A 17,344-nucleotide genomic window follows, 5' to 3' on the forward strand; every position below is an offset into this window, starting at 1 on the left:
GGTTCATATTTTTTTGGAAACAGTGATTAAAAAAATGTCAGGATTATTTTGATGAATAGAAAGTTCAATAGAATAGCATTTATTTGAAATAGAAATCTTTTTTAACATTATAAAAGTATTTACCGATCAAGTGAATGCATCCTTACTGAATAAAAGTATTAATTTAAAAAACACAACTTTACTGACTCTAAACTATTTAATGGTAGTTTATTTATAAATGAAAACAACAAAGCTCTTAAGTATAAAGCAGTTTTAGACCCCTGTTCTTAAACATGAGAACCTTTGCTGAAGTGAGACACGTGTATGTGTCTTCACATCTCTGTTTATGTTTTAGTCAATATAACATAAAGATTTGATTTGGTAATTTGTTTATATTGCTTGGATTAGTTTCATTTTAAATGTACAATTTGCTGCGAACAAGATCAAAATATCAGAAGAAAATACAATATGACATAATTACACACAATATTACATCACTGTGTACCCAATACAGCAAGGCTGTTTTACATATTGTCCAATTGTTTGAAATCCTTGACAGAAGAATTGTACAGCTAAGGGAAATGTTTTTCTTTCATTCTTTAGTTGTCAAAAACTTCAGAGAATGTGAGCCAATATATCCTAAAACTCAAATAATCACGTTTTTGTGTGTAATTATTCATTAATTCATAATTATTTCCTTTGCATGTTGGGAAGGGGCATATGTTTTACATTTTTCTTTGTGTGTCTGTGTTTGCGCATGTGACACTGTGCTGTTTTGTGTTAATTATTTCCTGTGCCTGCAAAAAATGCCATGTAATGACTTCTACATTTTTTCTAGTTAATAAGTTATTAATTGTTTGTTCATGTGTGTGAAGGAGTACAAGCGTAAACAGCTGGAGGAGCAGAGACAGTCGGAGAGACTTCAGAGACAGCTGCAGCAGGAGCACGCGTATCTCGTCTCACTGCAGCAGCAGCAGCAACAAGACAAGAAACCACAGATGTACCACTACAGCAAGAACCTAGAGAACAACAAACCAGCCTGGGCTAGAGAGGTACGCTTACGCCCTGCTGAAAACAATAGTGCTCTGAATTGAAGCATCACAATATAAATTCTCATGCTTTGTTTCTCAGGTTGAGGAGCGCAGTAAACTGAACAGACAGGGCTCTCCCAAAATCTGCACTACAGTCTCTGACACCAACATACAGTCCCGTTCAGAATCAATCAGCCAATCAGGAGCTTCACAGACTCCACCCATGCAGAGACCCGTGGAACCACAGGGTGGGCAGGGAAAGGTGTGCTACCTGTCATTTTATTCCCTCACTCAAATCTCAGCGGTCAGAATGCAGTGTGAATAAATATTTCTTCAAAAATACAAGAACACATCTGCTTGAGTCTGCTTTGGACTGTATACTAGTTAATGTCTTTTGTTTAAAGCCAGGGACACACCAAACTATGTCGGCCGGATCTCAAAGACGGCCTGACATTGCCCGATGGCAGACCGTCTTTGAGATCCGGCCGACATAGTTTTTTCTGTGTGTTCCGCACCATTGGCTCTAGTTGGACTTTTTTTTTTTTTTGGCCGATTCAATAGAATCTGCGTCGGGCCGTCGGTGAGAGAGAGAACTCTGATTGGCGGTTCAGTTTAGCAAACGAGTCACGAATAAACACGAAAGTGATGAAAGCAAGCGAAGAAGTCATGACGGCACAGACAGAAAAGCTGTTCTAATTTCACGTCATCTTACCTGAGCAAATATTTTCATAATAACATGAGCGGAGTGGAATAAAGAACGTGATCAGCATGGTTTATATTCAAAAATGGTTTTTGCTTTATGATTTGTATAACTGCTTTTGCGTTCCCTTTTTGAATGACGAATATAGATGAGTCTATCTGCGTCAATTGACAGTTATCTCATTTACACGCAGGCGCAGAACACACGCGCTAGTCGACAGTCGTCTGTAGTCCTTTGGTGTGTTCAAGCACAGGTTTTTTCCCCGACGTAGGCGATGCGAGGCGACAACACAGTCGGCTTTTATCAGCGCTAGTTCTTTGGTGTCGTTTTGGTGTGTCCCTAACTTAAAGGTATAGCGGAGGATTTTCCCGAATTTTAGAAAAGAACCGCCCTCTCCACTTTTTGAAAAAATGCACATGCGCAACACTCTACCTGCTCCCGAGAGGGAACGCCTATTAAACGTGTGCACGAGAGAGCATGCACGAGCTAATCATAGCTTACATTAACTTTTACTAGCAGTGATTTTAAATGGATTTCTCCAAATAGCATGCCAAACTTTACCTGTCAAGAAACTTTGCGACTGAGACATCAGTGGGAAGCCCAACCTGTGTTTTGAGCGCACGCCATCGTGTGCACGAGCACGTACGACGGCCTTACGTAAACATATCACCAGAATGATTGACACTTAGGAGGACCAATAGTCTTGATGATCCACCCGGAAAAAGAAAATCCTCCGCTATACCTTTAATGATATGGAAATGCAAATATAAAACAATATATTGATTTCTAAAGACACTTTTTATAGATGTCCACCTCAATAATTGAATGTCTTTGAACTATATACACTATTGTTCAAAAGTGTGTGTGGTCGGTAATATTTCTTATCAAAAACAGTCAACAGTCACTCAAAAAACACTTTTTATTATCAATGTTTAATGCAGTCGTGCTGCTTCATATTTTTGTGGAAACGGTGATACATTTTTTCCTGATTCTTTAATGAATAGTAAGTTCAAAAGAACTATTTGAAATAGAAATATTATAACATCATAAATGTCTTTACTGTCATTTTTTAAAAATAAGTTTTATATGCTCTTGCTGGGAAAAAACGGCTTTTGAACGGTAGTGTACATTTTAGGGTTTTCTCCAGCATATATTGATTTGTTGTTATTAGCCATTATTTTTTTGATGAATTAATAGTCATTTATCATGTACTTCATTTTAATTGATTAATAATATCCATAAAAAGCCTTGATAAGAACGAAAAAAAACAGTGATTTGCAGGAGGATGTCATCATTTCTGTTCTTTAATGCTGCATGCTCTGGCTAACACTTAACTCTCTTTTCATTGACTTTGTTTTTTCTTTTTCTTTCCTGTGGGGCCCACTCGCTTCCTCTGTAATCCTCCAACATTTTTGGGAACATCCTCTTCACTTGCATATCCTGCACTTGATCTTCTACCTTACTCTGCTGCCCAACCCTCATTGCCTGTAAACTGCTTTACTGATTTACGCACTCTAAAACTCTTCTAAACCCCTTTTGCAAAACAAACAAAAAATCCTAATTTCTCTCTCAAATAAAAATAAATATCTAACCTTGCCCAATTGGCCTACCTTTTACCCTCTCACTTTTCTTTTGGCTCATGTCTCATCTTTTATCCTGTCCTCTTGTCCTCACTCCCATCTACCGTAGTTCCAGATGGCCCACCTGGTGCCGTTAAAACCGTACGCTGCTCCTGTCCCTCGCTCCCAGTCTCTTTGTGATCAGCCCACTAAGACCATGTCCGCCTTCCCCACCCAGGATCCCTCTCCCACACCCACACCTCGTCCTCTACACTCCAGAGAACTAGTCCGTCAGAACTCTGACCCCACCTCAGAGACCCCTGCCCCTCAGTCTCGACCAATGAGAGACGACCGGGGACCCTGGATCCGTCTTCCTGAGATTGAACAACCTCCTAAAGTAAGACAGAATATTGTTTTTTGTTTTCTTTCTCTCTCTCATACAGTTTTTGTAAAGCTCAGGTGTGTGCAAACAGCTTGTGCAAATACACAATGTAATAGGTGATTATTAATATCATTGTGGTTTAATGTATCATTTTCCCATAATCCCTTGTCCTTCTCTCTCCCTTAGATTCCTCAGAGAACAGCCTCCATAGCCACCGCACTGAACACAAATCTCTCCTCCGGTATCAGACACCCAGTCCGAGCAAGGTAACATATACACACACATTCAACTGAAGTGACACAAATCATATGACTGCACTGACTCCTGCACCGTGTGTTTATTCCGTGTCAGTAATCCCGATCTGAGTCGCAATGAGCGCTGGGAGAGAGGAGACAGCATGAGCATCATGTCCAACCTGCCACAGACCGGCTCTCTAGAGAGACACCGCATACTCAGTGAGTGTTGTGTGGGTTGTGTTTTGCCAACTTGCAGAATTTAGTGCAAAATCAAGCACACTGCAATCTTTGCGTTAGCTTGCAATTTGTCTTATTGCCACAATTTGACCGCAAAAAATCCTGGGAGGGAGAAAAGCAAGATTAGCTTATAAAAATCCCAAACAAATGAATCAATACATGTTCACCTGTCCTGCAGAAAAGCAGAATTATGAGTATTTCTGTGCTGGTGCCACCATTGCCTTGTGCATGGGGGACCAGGACCACAAATATTTACAGATAATTGTACTTTCACATAAAATCCAAGTGGCTCTGCTTAATAAATGTTATAAAAAGGTTTGTATGAATGTTAGATAATAGAAAATAATGTTTAATCATTCCAATCCATCTGGGAACATCTGGGGACATTTGCAGTTGGAAAACAGGGTTTGTCTGCAGGAATTATAATGTATATAAGGAATTATAATTATATATAATGTTGTTGCGGGTTCATTTCAGGCTCGTCCAAGATGGATTCCTCCCCCACCCTCTCTCATGACGGCCGACACAAACCAGGAGAATCCCGAACCTCATCGAGGCCCAGCAGGCCAGCGGTGAGACACAGACACACACACACACACACAAACAAAAGAGTCGCATGTTAAAATATGCTCACTCATGCACATAGAGTCCCAAATCGTTCACCTGTGTCTTGTATAGAATGAACACACTCGGCCCTCCTCTAAACACTAACCTCTGTTCCTTACATTTCCTCTGCTCCTTTATCCTTCTCATCCCTCTCTCCTCACATCAATCTCTTTTCCTCCCTCTTCCTGCCCTCAGAGCTATAAGAGAGCGATAGGAGAGGTCAGTGCCCGTATCCGTGTATCAGCATGAGTCTGTATCGGTGTGTGTTCTTGCATGCTTGCATTTTCTCATAATGATGCTAATTGTCAAATGAATGTTGTTTTTTCATTACATTTTGAAAATAATGAATAATAAAAATGTAATTCTGGTGAATCACAGCATAAATTACATAAGATTTAAAATATTAAGTCTGTCAATCCAATTAATTACGGTTTGGATATGCAGATGAATTAATCAAGTGAATCAATTATCACTTACCATATGCAATACCATTCAAAAGTTTGGGGTTTTTTAAAGATAATAATACTATTGTTCAGCAAGGATGCATTACATTGATCAAAGTGACAGTAAAGACATGTATGTTACAAAATATTTGTATTATCTATTTCAAATAAATGCTGTTCTATTGAACTTTTTATTCATTTAAAAATCCTGAGAAAAAACGAATCAGGGTTTCCACAAATGTTTAAGTAGTTAACTGTTTTCAACATTGATTATAAGAAATGCAGCAAATCAGCATATAAAATTATTTCTGAAGGAACAAGCGACACTGAAGACTGGAGTAACGATGCTGAAAATTCAGCTTTACAATCACAGGAATAAATTAATTTGATAATGTGTTAAAATAGAAAACATTTTTAATAAAATAAATGCAGCCTTGGAGAGCAAAAGGGACTTATTTTTTACAACATCTTACCAGCATCAAACTTTTGAACAGTACTGTATATTTTCTGACAAAGGCATACCAATGAAGATGAGTTCAGATGAGAAAAGCATTAAATAGACAAAAAGTGTCTACAGCAATCCATTTTTGCAGGGATCCATTCTTAAAGGGATATTTCACAAAAAAAATGGCATTCTTTACTGGCCCTCAAGTCAGTCCAAACCTGTATGACTTACTTCTGTGGAATACAAAATAAGATATATTAAAAATGTTTTGAGGATGCGCTATTTACACATGCATCTCAGAACATTGCATAGCATCTCAAGTTTTTTTTCCCGGAAATCTCTGTCCTGTTGTTTTCAACTGAACACCAGTCCACAACCATCGCATCTGTAGAGGGACAGTCCCACGCTCACAGCCTTTGTATAACCACATTCACCTTCCCCACCAAAGATCCCATTACCACACCCAGATAGCTTTTGAAAGCCAGAATGCATGATCAAAATCTTATGGTCTGACTTAATCTGGGGAGATCCAATGTTATTGTAATGGTGACTCTAGATGTGAGATGTGATGAAGTGTTGCTCACTTGCCTGTTGATTTCTTCTTCATGTGAATGTGTCAGGACCATGGGCTCTACTCTAAAGAGCGGGCAGAGGAGCAGCCGCGGCCCCCGGTGAAGGCTAATGACTACTCCTCTTCCTCAGAAAGCAGTGAAAGCAGTGAAGAGAGTGAGAGTGGAGAGGGAGCAGAAGAGGAAAGCCCTACTGACCGGTAGGAGACAACAATTGTGTGAATTCTTTTTTTTTTTTTTTTTTTTTCCCTATGTTAGGTACAAAGTCTGTAAAAAAAAAAAAAATTGTCTGGATGATTTGTTTTTTGGTTTTCATTTGTTTTCTTTTAATGTGTGTATCAGCCCACGTGATGCAGATTCTGACTCTGTAAACACTATGGTGGTCCATGAGGAGGAGGAAGGTGAAGGAGGAGACGAAGAACGTGCTGGAGGATATGGAGACCAAACCATGCTTGTACAAAGGGTAGGATTTGTGTGTGTGTGTATATATACATACTGGTTTTACCTACATTGAGGATTTAATGTATTCAGGTTTCAGGTCTCTACACCCACATTATAAGGACATCCAGCTGTCCCTTTAATTTAAATGGCTAATTAAACTTACTAAACGTTTCTTAAATAAAATGTAAAAATGTAAGTTTTCGTGAGGGTTATGTTTGGGGGGTGATTCACTACCTACAGTTTGAGAGTTGGCGCACAAAAAATATATTTTGAGTGTTTGTTTGCATGTGTAAAAAAAAAAAAAGGGCTTACTGCTTTTGATGGACTGTGTTTTTCCTATGTGAAATCAAGTAGAACATGAATAATACCAGTGCCAATATGTGTTTGCTTCTGTGTGTTTGTTTTTGGCAGACTCCAGAGAAGCGTAGTCATAATGGATACACCAACCTGCCTGATGTGGTTCAGCCCTCCCACTCTCCCACAGACTCGGCCTCCCACTCTTCCCCTGGGAAAGACTCTGCCTATGATGTGAGCTCTGCCCACCTAACTTTTAAAAGCTTCGTTCTCTCCACCATATATAATTGTATCATGTTTTCTTACTTTGTTTGAGTGATAAACAGATACACTGCACAAGCACAACATGTGTGTAGTTGATTGATTAACTAAGATCATGCAATCAATTTCAGTATCAGTCCAGGGGATTGGTAAAGGCCTCTGGAAAGTCCTCTTTTACTACCTTTGTGGACCTAGGAATGTACCAACCATCAGGGGGCACAGGAGATAACATCTCTGTTGGAGGTACGGTATTAAATTGACTGACAATTGCTAGGTATTTTTATACAATCTCGCATGAACTGTCCCATTAATGTTGTTTCTAATGCTCAAATAGCATTAAAGGGGTCATGACACAATGAATCACATTTTCTTTGATCTTTTGACATATAAGAGGTCACTGTACTATTAAAAACAACCAAAAAGACTTGTTTTCCACCTCTGTCCATTTGACGTCACACTGCAACAGATATTTGCATTTGACTGCCTTCACAACACTTCAACTCCTATTTTATCCGTTCATAGTAATATGAGTGTACTGTCTTTGTATATCTAAAGTCTTTGAAGTGTGTCTTTGACGTAAGAGTTAATCTATTTGAAAGTATGTGTATCTTGTTTTAAGGATCCTTATGTGTTTTTTACTGGAAAACAAAAGAATTGATTAAGAAAAGAATTTACGATCATTGCTTGATTGTTGTGAAGTTGCTGCTGACAGATGACTCAATCACTCACTGCTGTGCTTCTCGGTTCTCTGCTCGTGTCGTTTGTGGGTGTTGTAGGTCTGGGCTCACGTTTTGAGCAGCTGAAGCTGGAAGTAAGGAAAGGTTCCATGGTCAATGTCAATCCCACCAACACTCGTCCAGTTAGTGACACTCCTGAAATCCGCAAATACAAGAAGAGATTCAACTCTGAAATCCTCTGTGCTGCTCTCTGGGGTAAGAGCTGAACGAGAATGTGTGTGTGTGTGTGTGTGTGTGTGTGTGTGAAAGCAACGTTTATCTAAAGTGAAATAGCTTCTCGAACTAGAAAAAATGTAGTGCGGGACTTGATTTTGTCCATCGGAAATCAATTGGATGGTTGGACCGTTGTGGTTTGCTACTGCTGTGATCTCATGTGAGTGACAGGTTGTTCAGGCCTTGCGCCAGTAAACAGGATTTTTTTTTTTATTAAAGATTACGAGGGCACATGCATTTTAAAAATGTGCATGGATACATTATTTATAATAAATACTGCACTATTCCATAAAATTGTCCATTTTGATTTCATGGTGACTTTAACAATTCAGTTTCGCAATCTGAACACATGTATATCTGCTTTTGAGAGAGCTGCTAACAACTTGAGCTAGCGTACAAAACAGACATGTCCAAGTTAGCGCATCGAGAGCCCTTTTAAAATGTCCTTGATTGCAAGTACCACTGGGTCATTTCGGGTAATTTTAGCTCATTGGTGTGTGTTTTGTGTGAAGTATGCACAATTTGGCACGTTGATGAGAACGTGTCTCAATGTCCCTCAAACCCATGCATATTTAAGCTAAAAATGTTTGAAGCAAGTGTCCTAGAAACAGGACAGTTTCCTCTGGTTCTGCGGCGATGCCAGTGCAGCAAGTGATTTCTACCTTCAACTCAACTTTCTGCCCATTGACATTTTCTGCCCAAATCTTTTCCAAACTTGTCCTGCTTCATCAGCTTGTCACTTGGCAGTCGAGTTATTTACAGCATTTGTCACAATATGAGTTCATACGGGAAGTAAGGCTATGTGTGTGTAACTCTTTGATGTACTGATATGAACTTTCTGTTGTCATTGCCTTAATTCTCTGAATGTGCAAGACTAGTTTGGTGGCAGTGCCACCCACTGGCCAAATTACATAAAATATGGACAAAAAGTATAGAAACGGCCATTGGGTCATGTTTCTTAGCTCCAAACATTTCTAGGTGCCTGGAATTCAATACTTAAGTTTTTTTTTTTTTTTTTTTTTAAGTTTCACCACAAAGTTTTCTGCTGTTTTGAACAATGTATCTTTTTTCCTTTCTTTTTTTTTTTGCTGCTACTCCTTCAGAGTCTGTCAAACTGCCTTACCAAAATAGTTTTAACTGCATCTGAACTACTTTAAATTCAGTGAAGCCCAAAGCTTGACAAGCTATATTTTTGAGAGTAGCTCCCCAAACACTGCCTGTGCATGTTATAGGTCATGAAGGGTGTGTGTTATAACTGTGCTTGTTCTGTCAGGTGTGAATCTGCTGGTGGGGACAGAGAACGGTCTGAAGCTGCTGGATCGAAGTGGCCAGGGTAAAGTTTATCCACTGATCAACTCACGCAGGTTTCAGCAGATGGACGTTCTGGAGGGACTGAACCTCCTCATCACTATATCAGGTTATACACGGACTTATTTATCACTTACGCAAACACATACACACATGCATCTACTCATCACTCTGTTAGGAGGACACATGGATACATACAAGCACATCATTTAGAGGATCTTCATGTTCAGTATCTCTCTCTCAGGCAAGAAGAATAAGGTGCGTGTGTATTATCTGGCCTGGCTGAGGAATAAAATCCTCCATAATGACCCAGAGGTGGAGAAGAAACAGGGCTGGACCACTGTAGGGGAAATGGAGGGCTGTGTCCACTACAAAGTTGGTAAGTGTACAATTATAGACTGCATTGATAATAAATTTCTCCTTATCTGCAGATACCGATAATTAGATTTTCTTAAGGAAAAAATCTCTCCTAAATAATGCTGTAAACTATACAAGGAACAATCTCATTTGGTACTTTACTATAGTATTAGATGTTAATATTAACAACAGAGTTATTATATTCAACTGGTATTTATTTTCAGAAATCATTTTGAAAATAACTGAAATGCAATTCATAAACACTCGTCTTGATGGCAAATTTATTAAAACATGCATATCAACAGTAAATAAGCTCCTCTGTAGTGTTTTTGATAGCCAACTAGTGAACTGTGAACACTGAATAACTTTACTGAGGTAAATGCAACATTATGTGGCATTGTTCACAAGATGATTGATTGATTATCCACTGTTGAAACACTGATTGAGGAATTGATTCATTTCGGTAAGTTGTACTGTATCTTTAAACATTTTTTGATGTTCATGCATAATTTGTGTGTGTGCTATAACTTGGACTAAAGTGGAAGACTCGTGCTCCGCGCTGTCTTGCTCGTTTGAACTGAGGTGTCTACAGTTCCGTAGCCACCTCAGATACGTCACTTTTAAGTACTTCATTACATTTATTAAAGTTGCTATGAACTTTTTTTTTTTTTTTTCAGTGAAATATGAAAGGATTAAGTTTCTGGTTATCGCTATGAAGAATGCAGTGGAGGTTTACGCCTGGGCTCCCAAACCTTACCACAAATTCATGGCCTTCAAGGTAGACCACAAGTTTTTCTTATTGTCAGATTGGTTTATTTATCATGTGCTCGACTTACATGGTGTTTACTGGCCATTACAAGGTTGTTGTTTTTTTAAATTGAGGGTAATTTTGGGGTCAGAAAGAGATTTTTTTGTTCAGCATATTAGAATGATTTCTGAAGGATCATGTGACACTGAAGAGACTGGAGTAATGATGCTGAAAATTCAGCTTTGACATTCCAGGAATAAATTACATTTTAAAGTATGTTCTAATGGAAAACAAAAAAACAACTTGGAGAGCATAAGAGACTTCTTTCAAAAACTTTTTTTTTTATTAAATCTTGCCGACCTCAAACTTGTAATTGGTAGTGCAAGGAATAATAAATACTATACTATATTTAAATAGTAATAGAAAGTAGCAAGTATCTTTTTTAGAGAGAGAGAGAGTGCAGTTTTTGTTTACAAGTAGCAAGTTTCAAGTTCACTTTGAGGTTTTTTTTGTAAAGCATTTCTTTACAATATTACAGCAAACGGGACAAACACTGGATTAACTACCTTGGCAAATTTTTGTAAAAGATTCACTTCATCATTCCACACAATCTCTGTAATGTGCTGTAATTTCAGCCTTCGACTCATTCGTATGTGTCTTTCTTCCCAGTCGTTTGGAGACCTGCCACATAGGCCTCTGTTGGTTGACCTCACAGTGGAAGAGGGTCAGAGGTTAAAAGTCATCTATGGGTCAAGTGCTGGCTTCCATGCCATTGATGTTGACTCTGGAAACAACTATGACATCTACATTCCTGTACATGTGAGTTACGCTGTCATGTGATGCACCTTTTTCACAAGATGACATGGAAGCGATCAGTGATTTGTTGATCAATTGGAAAATAAAGAAGAACGTTTAATGGATACTTGCAGAGAAATGAGTCTCTTTTGATGTTTGTTCCTCTCTTTCATTCTCTCTTACTTTCTTCGCATCTGTCAGATCCAGTCACAGGTGATTCCTCACGCCATTGTATTCCTGCCCAATTCAGATGGGATGGAGATGCTGTTGTGCTATGAGGATGAGGGCGTTTATGTCAACACGTATGGACGCATCATTAAAGATGTAGTGCTGCAGTGGGGAGAAATGCCCACATCAGTGGGTGAGTGTGCACACCACACACAAACATATTCTTCTCTCTGCAGAATCGCGAAAATGGGGAAAGGCCTGTCTGAATGAAAGCACATAAGTTGTTTCAAATACACAAATTATCCAACAGAGGATTGTGTTGCAATATATTTTTCTTGTTGTAGATGAACCTTAGAGACCGTATTAATGAAGTGAATGATAAAATATTCTTATGTCTCTTTGTGTTACGCATATAGCTCACATCTGCTCTAATCAGATTATGGGCTGGGGAGAGAAAGCCATTGAGATCCGTTCTGTTGAGACGGGACACCTGGATGGAGTCTTCATGCACAAGAGAGCTCAGAGGCTTAAGTTCCTGTGTGAAAGAAATGACAAGGTGATACATTTTCACACACACACACTGCACTTCGCACAAATGGGGTACAAAATAGGGCCTCTTTTTCAAAATAAATGCAGATACTAGAGTGGATACTTAACTAAACCTCAGGAGGTTTATATGTATTCTATGGTCTATGATGTCTGCAAGTTTTACAATTCTGTTACACACAAAAAGTACATATCTAAATACAGTTTAAACCCCTGATTTGTTCCCCCCCCCCCCCCGTGCAAGAAACATTAAATAAACATCACCAAAATGTATTTAAAAAAATATGATGATAATACACTACAATTGCTGTAAAAATTGAGAAAAATTGAGATTTTCCTGTAGAGAACAAATTATGTTACTTGAAGGGTGTCATAATTTTAAGTAATGTAATTTTTTGTGATTTTTAAAATAGGGTAATACTTAAAATATTATTTACTACTATTAACTGAATATCAATTCAGTAGAAATCCTCATCCACTTTATAATGCAATCATGTTTTTTTCTTTCTTTCTTTCAGGTGTTTTTTGCGTCAGTGCGTTCTGGCGGCAGCAGTCAGGTCTACTTTATGACCCTCAACAGAAACTGCATTATGAACTGGTGAAAGAGCCGCCACATAAACATAGGTTCTGCTGTGTGCACACATACAAACACTGAAGAGATAAAGAGTCCTCACACACAACACCACCCACATACACTCTCACACTGTGTAAATACACACACTCCTACAGACATAACACACACATAGTTATTTACTTCACATCTTCCTGAAGACACTCCTTCACCATTCTCCTGTGATCTCTGAGCCAACTGTACTAGGCGTGTGTGTGTCTGCCGTGAGCGCGCTGCTGACCTCAATGTGGTGTTCATCTAATTATGGGTTAGCTTTCAGCTCACTGGGGCCAACGTTCCTCTCCGATGATATTTCTGAAGTTTTTAGGACCAGACAAAAAGGATAATTGTACATTATTCTACTAGAAATGTGTGTAAACTACGAGAATCGTTCAATTGTTGCGCGTCTTGCGACGCAGCAGCGGTGTGTGTGTGTTTGAGAGACTTTATAAGCTACTTTGAGCAGCAGAAACAACTTGAAACTCCAGTGGTGTGAGGTGGTACTGCAACATCTGTAATTTTCCATTTCCACTGTATAGTGTAGTAGTTGTTTGTTAATGGTTGCATTCAGAGTTTCAGATAAAAGTGATATAATGCTTTCTTTCAACAAGTAGAAGTTTAGAAACTGATTTAACAATATGAGTTTTAACATATTCTGAGACGGCTTCCCTTCCGAACGAGGGAAGGTTTTCACTTTCTTGATGTATAAACAATAATCTGACGCCTATGTCACCAAACTGTTTGTTCGATGGAAATGTTGGTGGCCGCTTACAAAGCAGAATCTTGCGTTTTACTTTTCCACTAGTCAGCTGGTGAGACCAAGTCACCCATAATAGAGCAACAGTCTCTGGTTTCGCTTTTCAAAGCACTTTTTTTTTCTATGTGAGAAGTATCATCATATATATACTACAGTTTAATATTCTCCGTACGTAAACGTATTTGGTATTATTCCTACTTTTATTATCTGCTGTTCTATAGCTGTTCTATTGCAATACGTGCTGTGTGCTCGTTCTTGTTCGAAGTTTCACGAGGGAGTTTCTCTTGGGTTATTCTGATTTTAGGCAGGAAGATACAGTAAGTTACTCCGGATATGATTAAAAGCACTTTTTGGCAGCATAAACGTATAGTTCGGTTGTCGCAATGTAAATTGTACATAGCAGTCATGATCGTATTTAGATAAGTCTTATTTGTATTCAGTAGGCACATGATTTTTTTTTAGGAGTACAATCGCTACACGACTGCATAATACACTTGAGAGTGATTTCATAACCGAGTCAAGTTTGTGCTGTCAAAATTGCTTCTGGAAAGTGTAGTTTTTTTAGGCAGGCTTGTAGTTCATCAGGGACGTGTGCATTTGATCAGACTTTTTTGTTTAATATTTGGACCCCACCATGTTTTAGCAACAGAAACGTCATGCTTTATACAAAGACTTGGGTGGATTGGAGCAAGAATATTCTTTTGTTTATCTGACAGTGTGCAAACGAAGTGTGTGTGTGTGTGTGTGTGTGAGAGAGAGAGAGAGTGAGCGGTGGAAATATGAATCGGTAAGATACAGTAGGATCACTACTATAAAGCAATAGTTTAAGGATTAGTGACGGGTTTGTGCCTGGTGTTACTGTCTCCAGCTCTGCAATACTAGACCAGAGATTATTCTCAAACTTTTCACTCATTTCCATGCAGATAATCTACATTTACATGAATAGAACACCTTCTCAATCTAGTCTTTTCATTTCTCATTCCCTATTTGACAAAGATGGTATTATACCATTGTATCATTGTAACAAGTTTGTGTACTCTAATATTTGTTGCACTTTGGTCCTTCCTGAACATTTTTTTGTAGTTATTAACACGAAATGATTTTAGCACTGATTTGTAAAGTAGTTTGTGGCGGTACAATCATCATGGGTTACCTAATTGCCCCTCCCCTCTCGCTGGACTCATTGGCTGCTGTCGCACAGTCTAGACGAGCACTAAATGCCAATGACACATTCAGTCAGTCATCATTTAACATTGCGGCGCAACACTTCAGACAAATAATTATAAATGGTTGCATTTCAGAGAGAGGCGGAGACTAATAGTTTGATTTTTCATCATCTGTAGGTGTGCGAAATCAAACTGTACTTGAACACTACTGTGCCATTATAACCGATTCACTCTCTCTGAGACTTATTTAATTTTCTTCTCGCCCCTCATCTTTTACTTGCTATTGAAGTTAAGCATTTTCTTGCTTAGTAAATCAAACTGCCATGTTTACTGAAATAACAGTGCCTTGGATTAGGGTTGGGTGTATTTGATCGATTGTGTGCGTGTGTGTGTGTGTGTGAGCATGTGATTGTTTCAATAAGAACTGAAGTTCAGGGAAGAGAATAAGTCCAGTGCGCAGTTATAGGTCTTGTGCCAACAAAGTGCACTTAAACTGACAATAGCCAGAGCACCGAGACAGGCTCCTCTCACTCTGTTTTAGCACAAAGCCATGCCATATAGAGTCCATTCCTCCAGTTTGAAGGCAGTGCGTTCCTCCGCAGTATTTAGATGTTTCTTTAACACCATAATGCAGTTCAAACGCCCTACGGTTACATGACACGATGAGCTCTTTGTTCCAAAGTGCGTGATGGTGATGCTTGTAGCTCCCATTTCAGTGGCTATATCATTTTGCCAAACAGGGAAAGCCTCTGGTTTTCATGCCGGAGGTTCACAAAAGGTTCGGGTTGTCATGGTGAGGAGCTGCTCGCATGCGTTTGAAGTAACAGTCCCTGGCATCCCAAGAGCTCTTGGAATTTGCTGAGATTTTGCCTTTATGCTTAAAAGTAAATGTGTATAACAGCATTCACGCTAATGACAGAATTTATGTTTTTATAGCAGAATTACGATATAATGAACAACAAAATAAAAAATAGAGGGGAGATGTGCTTTATTAATTAGATGGAAGAGTTTATATTTGGATTACCATGGCCTGTCGGGTGGAAATGTATGTGTATATATAACCCCTGAATCATTCTTATTTTTGACCTAAATAGATGTGAATTGACAAAAAAAGAATATAATGAACGTAACCTTGTCAGTAGAAATGAATAAAGAATTGCATTTATGTATGTAATAGCATTTTTTTTTTGGAGCACAAAGCTTCTCCCTGTCGAGCTGTACATTCAGTTCGACTCGTCTCTCTCCCCTCTTTTTCCCAGCGAGTGTTATAAAAGCGAGCGTGTGGGTGTGCGACTGTGCATGTGTGAATAGGAGAGCTATTTTTGCGTTTATATCCGCGTGTGTGCTGTTCATTATTCCCTCAGAGGAAAGAGAGCGGGGGGGGGGGGGGGAGAGAGAGAGAGAGAGAGAGAGAGAGAGCGCGAGAGAGAAAACAAGACCAGTCGAAAGCTATTGAGAACCAGTATGTTCAAACATACACACATCACCACTGGACTCGAGCCACAGATGCGACTCCGGTCATGTTTGTAAATGCCACTGACGAACACATTTTAGTCATTCTACAGCAGCTGATCACAGGCCTGATCTCGTACAAAAGCTCGTATTGATGAGAAATCTCACATGTCAGGGGTTGTTTTGAAGGTACACGTTGTTGGCTTTATTGCAGACGTTATTGAATGTAATCAGTTTGTTTTATTCCGGTTTATTAAACTGATCTGTTGAAGGCTTGTAAGAGTTTGACCGAATCCATGGTTTAGGTGCACTTGTACAGATGATATTTTACACTCCATCCCCTTCCTAGAGTCTGCAACAGATTTGAACTAATGTTTATCATTAAATGCCCATTCTCTATTCTATCCAACAAGAGTCAGTCTTTAAAAATCTAGACCAGGTCATGTCTGTAGCGGTCTTCGAGAGACGTGGAGCTGTCTGGTTTTCGTTTAAGGCCTTTACTGCTGTGTTTGAGGTATTTATCTACTCTAACAACAAGTGGCTTTCTCTTGTCGTTCTCTAGTAATACAAATTAATCCCTTAGCTGATTTTTTTTGTAAAATATTTACTGCTCCAAAGAAAAAGAGTTCATCATTTGTAGTTCTTTTACTGTGTGCTTTTGGTTCAATCTCATAGCAGTAGCCAGGAGAGGTTAAAGGTTGGATTTGGAGGTCTTGACAAAGTTGATCCTCTGTGATGGGTTGATTATTATAATTTACTGCTTATAATTTTTTGTTTCAGAAAAAAAGTAGATGTTTCAGACATTTTTAGTGTTTCTGTTTAGGAGAGGGAATGATTTCATGAACAGATGATTTTAAGTCTTAACGATTGAATGCATTCACAAGTCTGTAATGTCTCAATACAGCATTATTTGAGAATTAAAATAACTTGATCTGTTACAACTCCTTGTGTAACTGCTTTTTTTTTTTTTTTTTATTCCTTCCAAGCTCACTCACTGTTAGATTTCTTTAAACAATAAATTTTAATTCTCTTGTTTGAATCATGTTCTATCCAATCAAACTTTATTGCATTAAGGTGCAAATGTATCATTTATAAATAATATGGCTAATGTGTTCAGTATCACACTTATATTGTTGTATATGCGTTTATAACATTGTCATATTCATAATATTGCTTGCTGGGCCAGTGCAGTTTATTCTATGGTAAAAAAAAAAAAAAAAATGTAATGCTTGATTTTAAGGACACTTTTGTATTCTAAGCCACTTTTAATACTGTTTTGGCTCAATATTTGATGTCTAATGTGA

At 38.6% G+C, this 17,344-nt stretch overlaps 1 protein-coding gene across 6 annotated transcripts in view; it reads left to right on the forward strand.

The window, feature by feature from the left end:
• The window catches only part of mink1 (misshapen-like kinase 1), a 40,622-nt gene extending 24,615 nt beyond the window's left edge, over positions 1-16,007 (forward strand). For 2 of the 6 annotated variants that reach the window (XM_079871739.1, XM_079871742.1), the window contains 19 exons: positions 855-1,031; positions 1,111-1,272; positions 3,400-3,666; positions 3,838-3,917; positions 4,003-4,106; positions 4,602-4,696; positions 4,926-4,949; positions 6,239-6,387; positions 6,530-6,650; positions 7,040-7,156; positions 7,315-7,426; positions 7,960-8,115; positions 9,407-9,550; positions 9,686-9,820; positions 10,476-10,576; positions 11,216-11,365; positions 11,543-11,702; positions 11,926-12,065; positions 12,574-16,007. In XM_079871739.1, the coding sequence (XP_079727865.1) occupies positions 855-1,031; positions 1,111-1,272; positions 3,400-3,666; positions 3,838-3,917; positions 4,003-4,106; positions 4,602-4,696; positions 4,926-4,949; positions 6,239-6,387; positions 6,530-6,650; positions 7,040-7,156; positions 7,315-7,426; positions 7,960-8,115; positions 9,407-9,550; positions 9,686-9,820; positions 10,476-10,576; positions 11,216-11,365; positions 11,543-11,702; positions 11,926-12,065; positions 12,574-12,657 (2,478 nt within the window). In that variant the 3' untranslated portion in view covers positions 12,658-16,007. Of the gene's footprint in view, positions 1-582; positions 604-854; positions 1,032-1,110; positions 1,273-3,399; positions 3,667-3,837; positions 3,918-4,002; positions 4,107-4,601; positions 4,697-4,925; positions 4,950-6,238; positions 6,388-6,529; positions 6,651-7,039; positions 7,157-7,314; positions 7,427-7,959; positions 8,116-9,406; positions 9,551-9,685; positions 9,821-10,475; positions 10,577-11,215; positions 11,366-11,542; positions 11,703-11,925; positions 12,066-12,573 lie in introns of all 6 variants that reach the window. The other 4 variants (XM_079871738.1, XM_079871743.1, XM_079871740.1 and 1 more) reach the window with 4 other exon arrangements.
• The last annotated feature ends 1,337 nt before the right edge of the window (positions 16,008-17,344 follow it).

The sequence above is a fragment of the Squalius cephalus genome, assembly GCF_949319135.1.
Source record: "Squalius cephalus genome assembly, chromosome: 5".
In the NCBI taxonomy this organism is placed as follows: Eukaryota; Metazoa; Chordata; class Actinopteri; order Cypriniformes; family Leuciscidae; genus Squalius; species Squalius cephalus.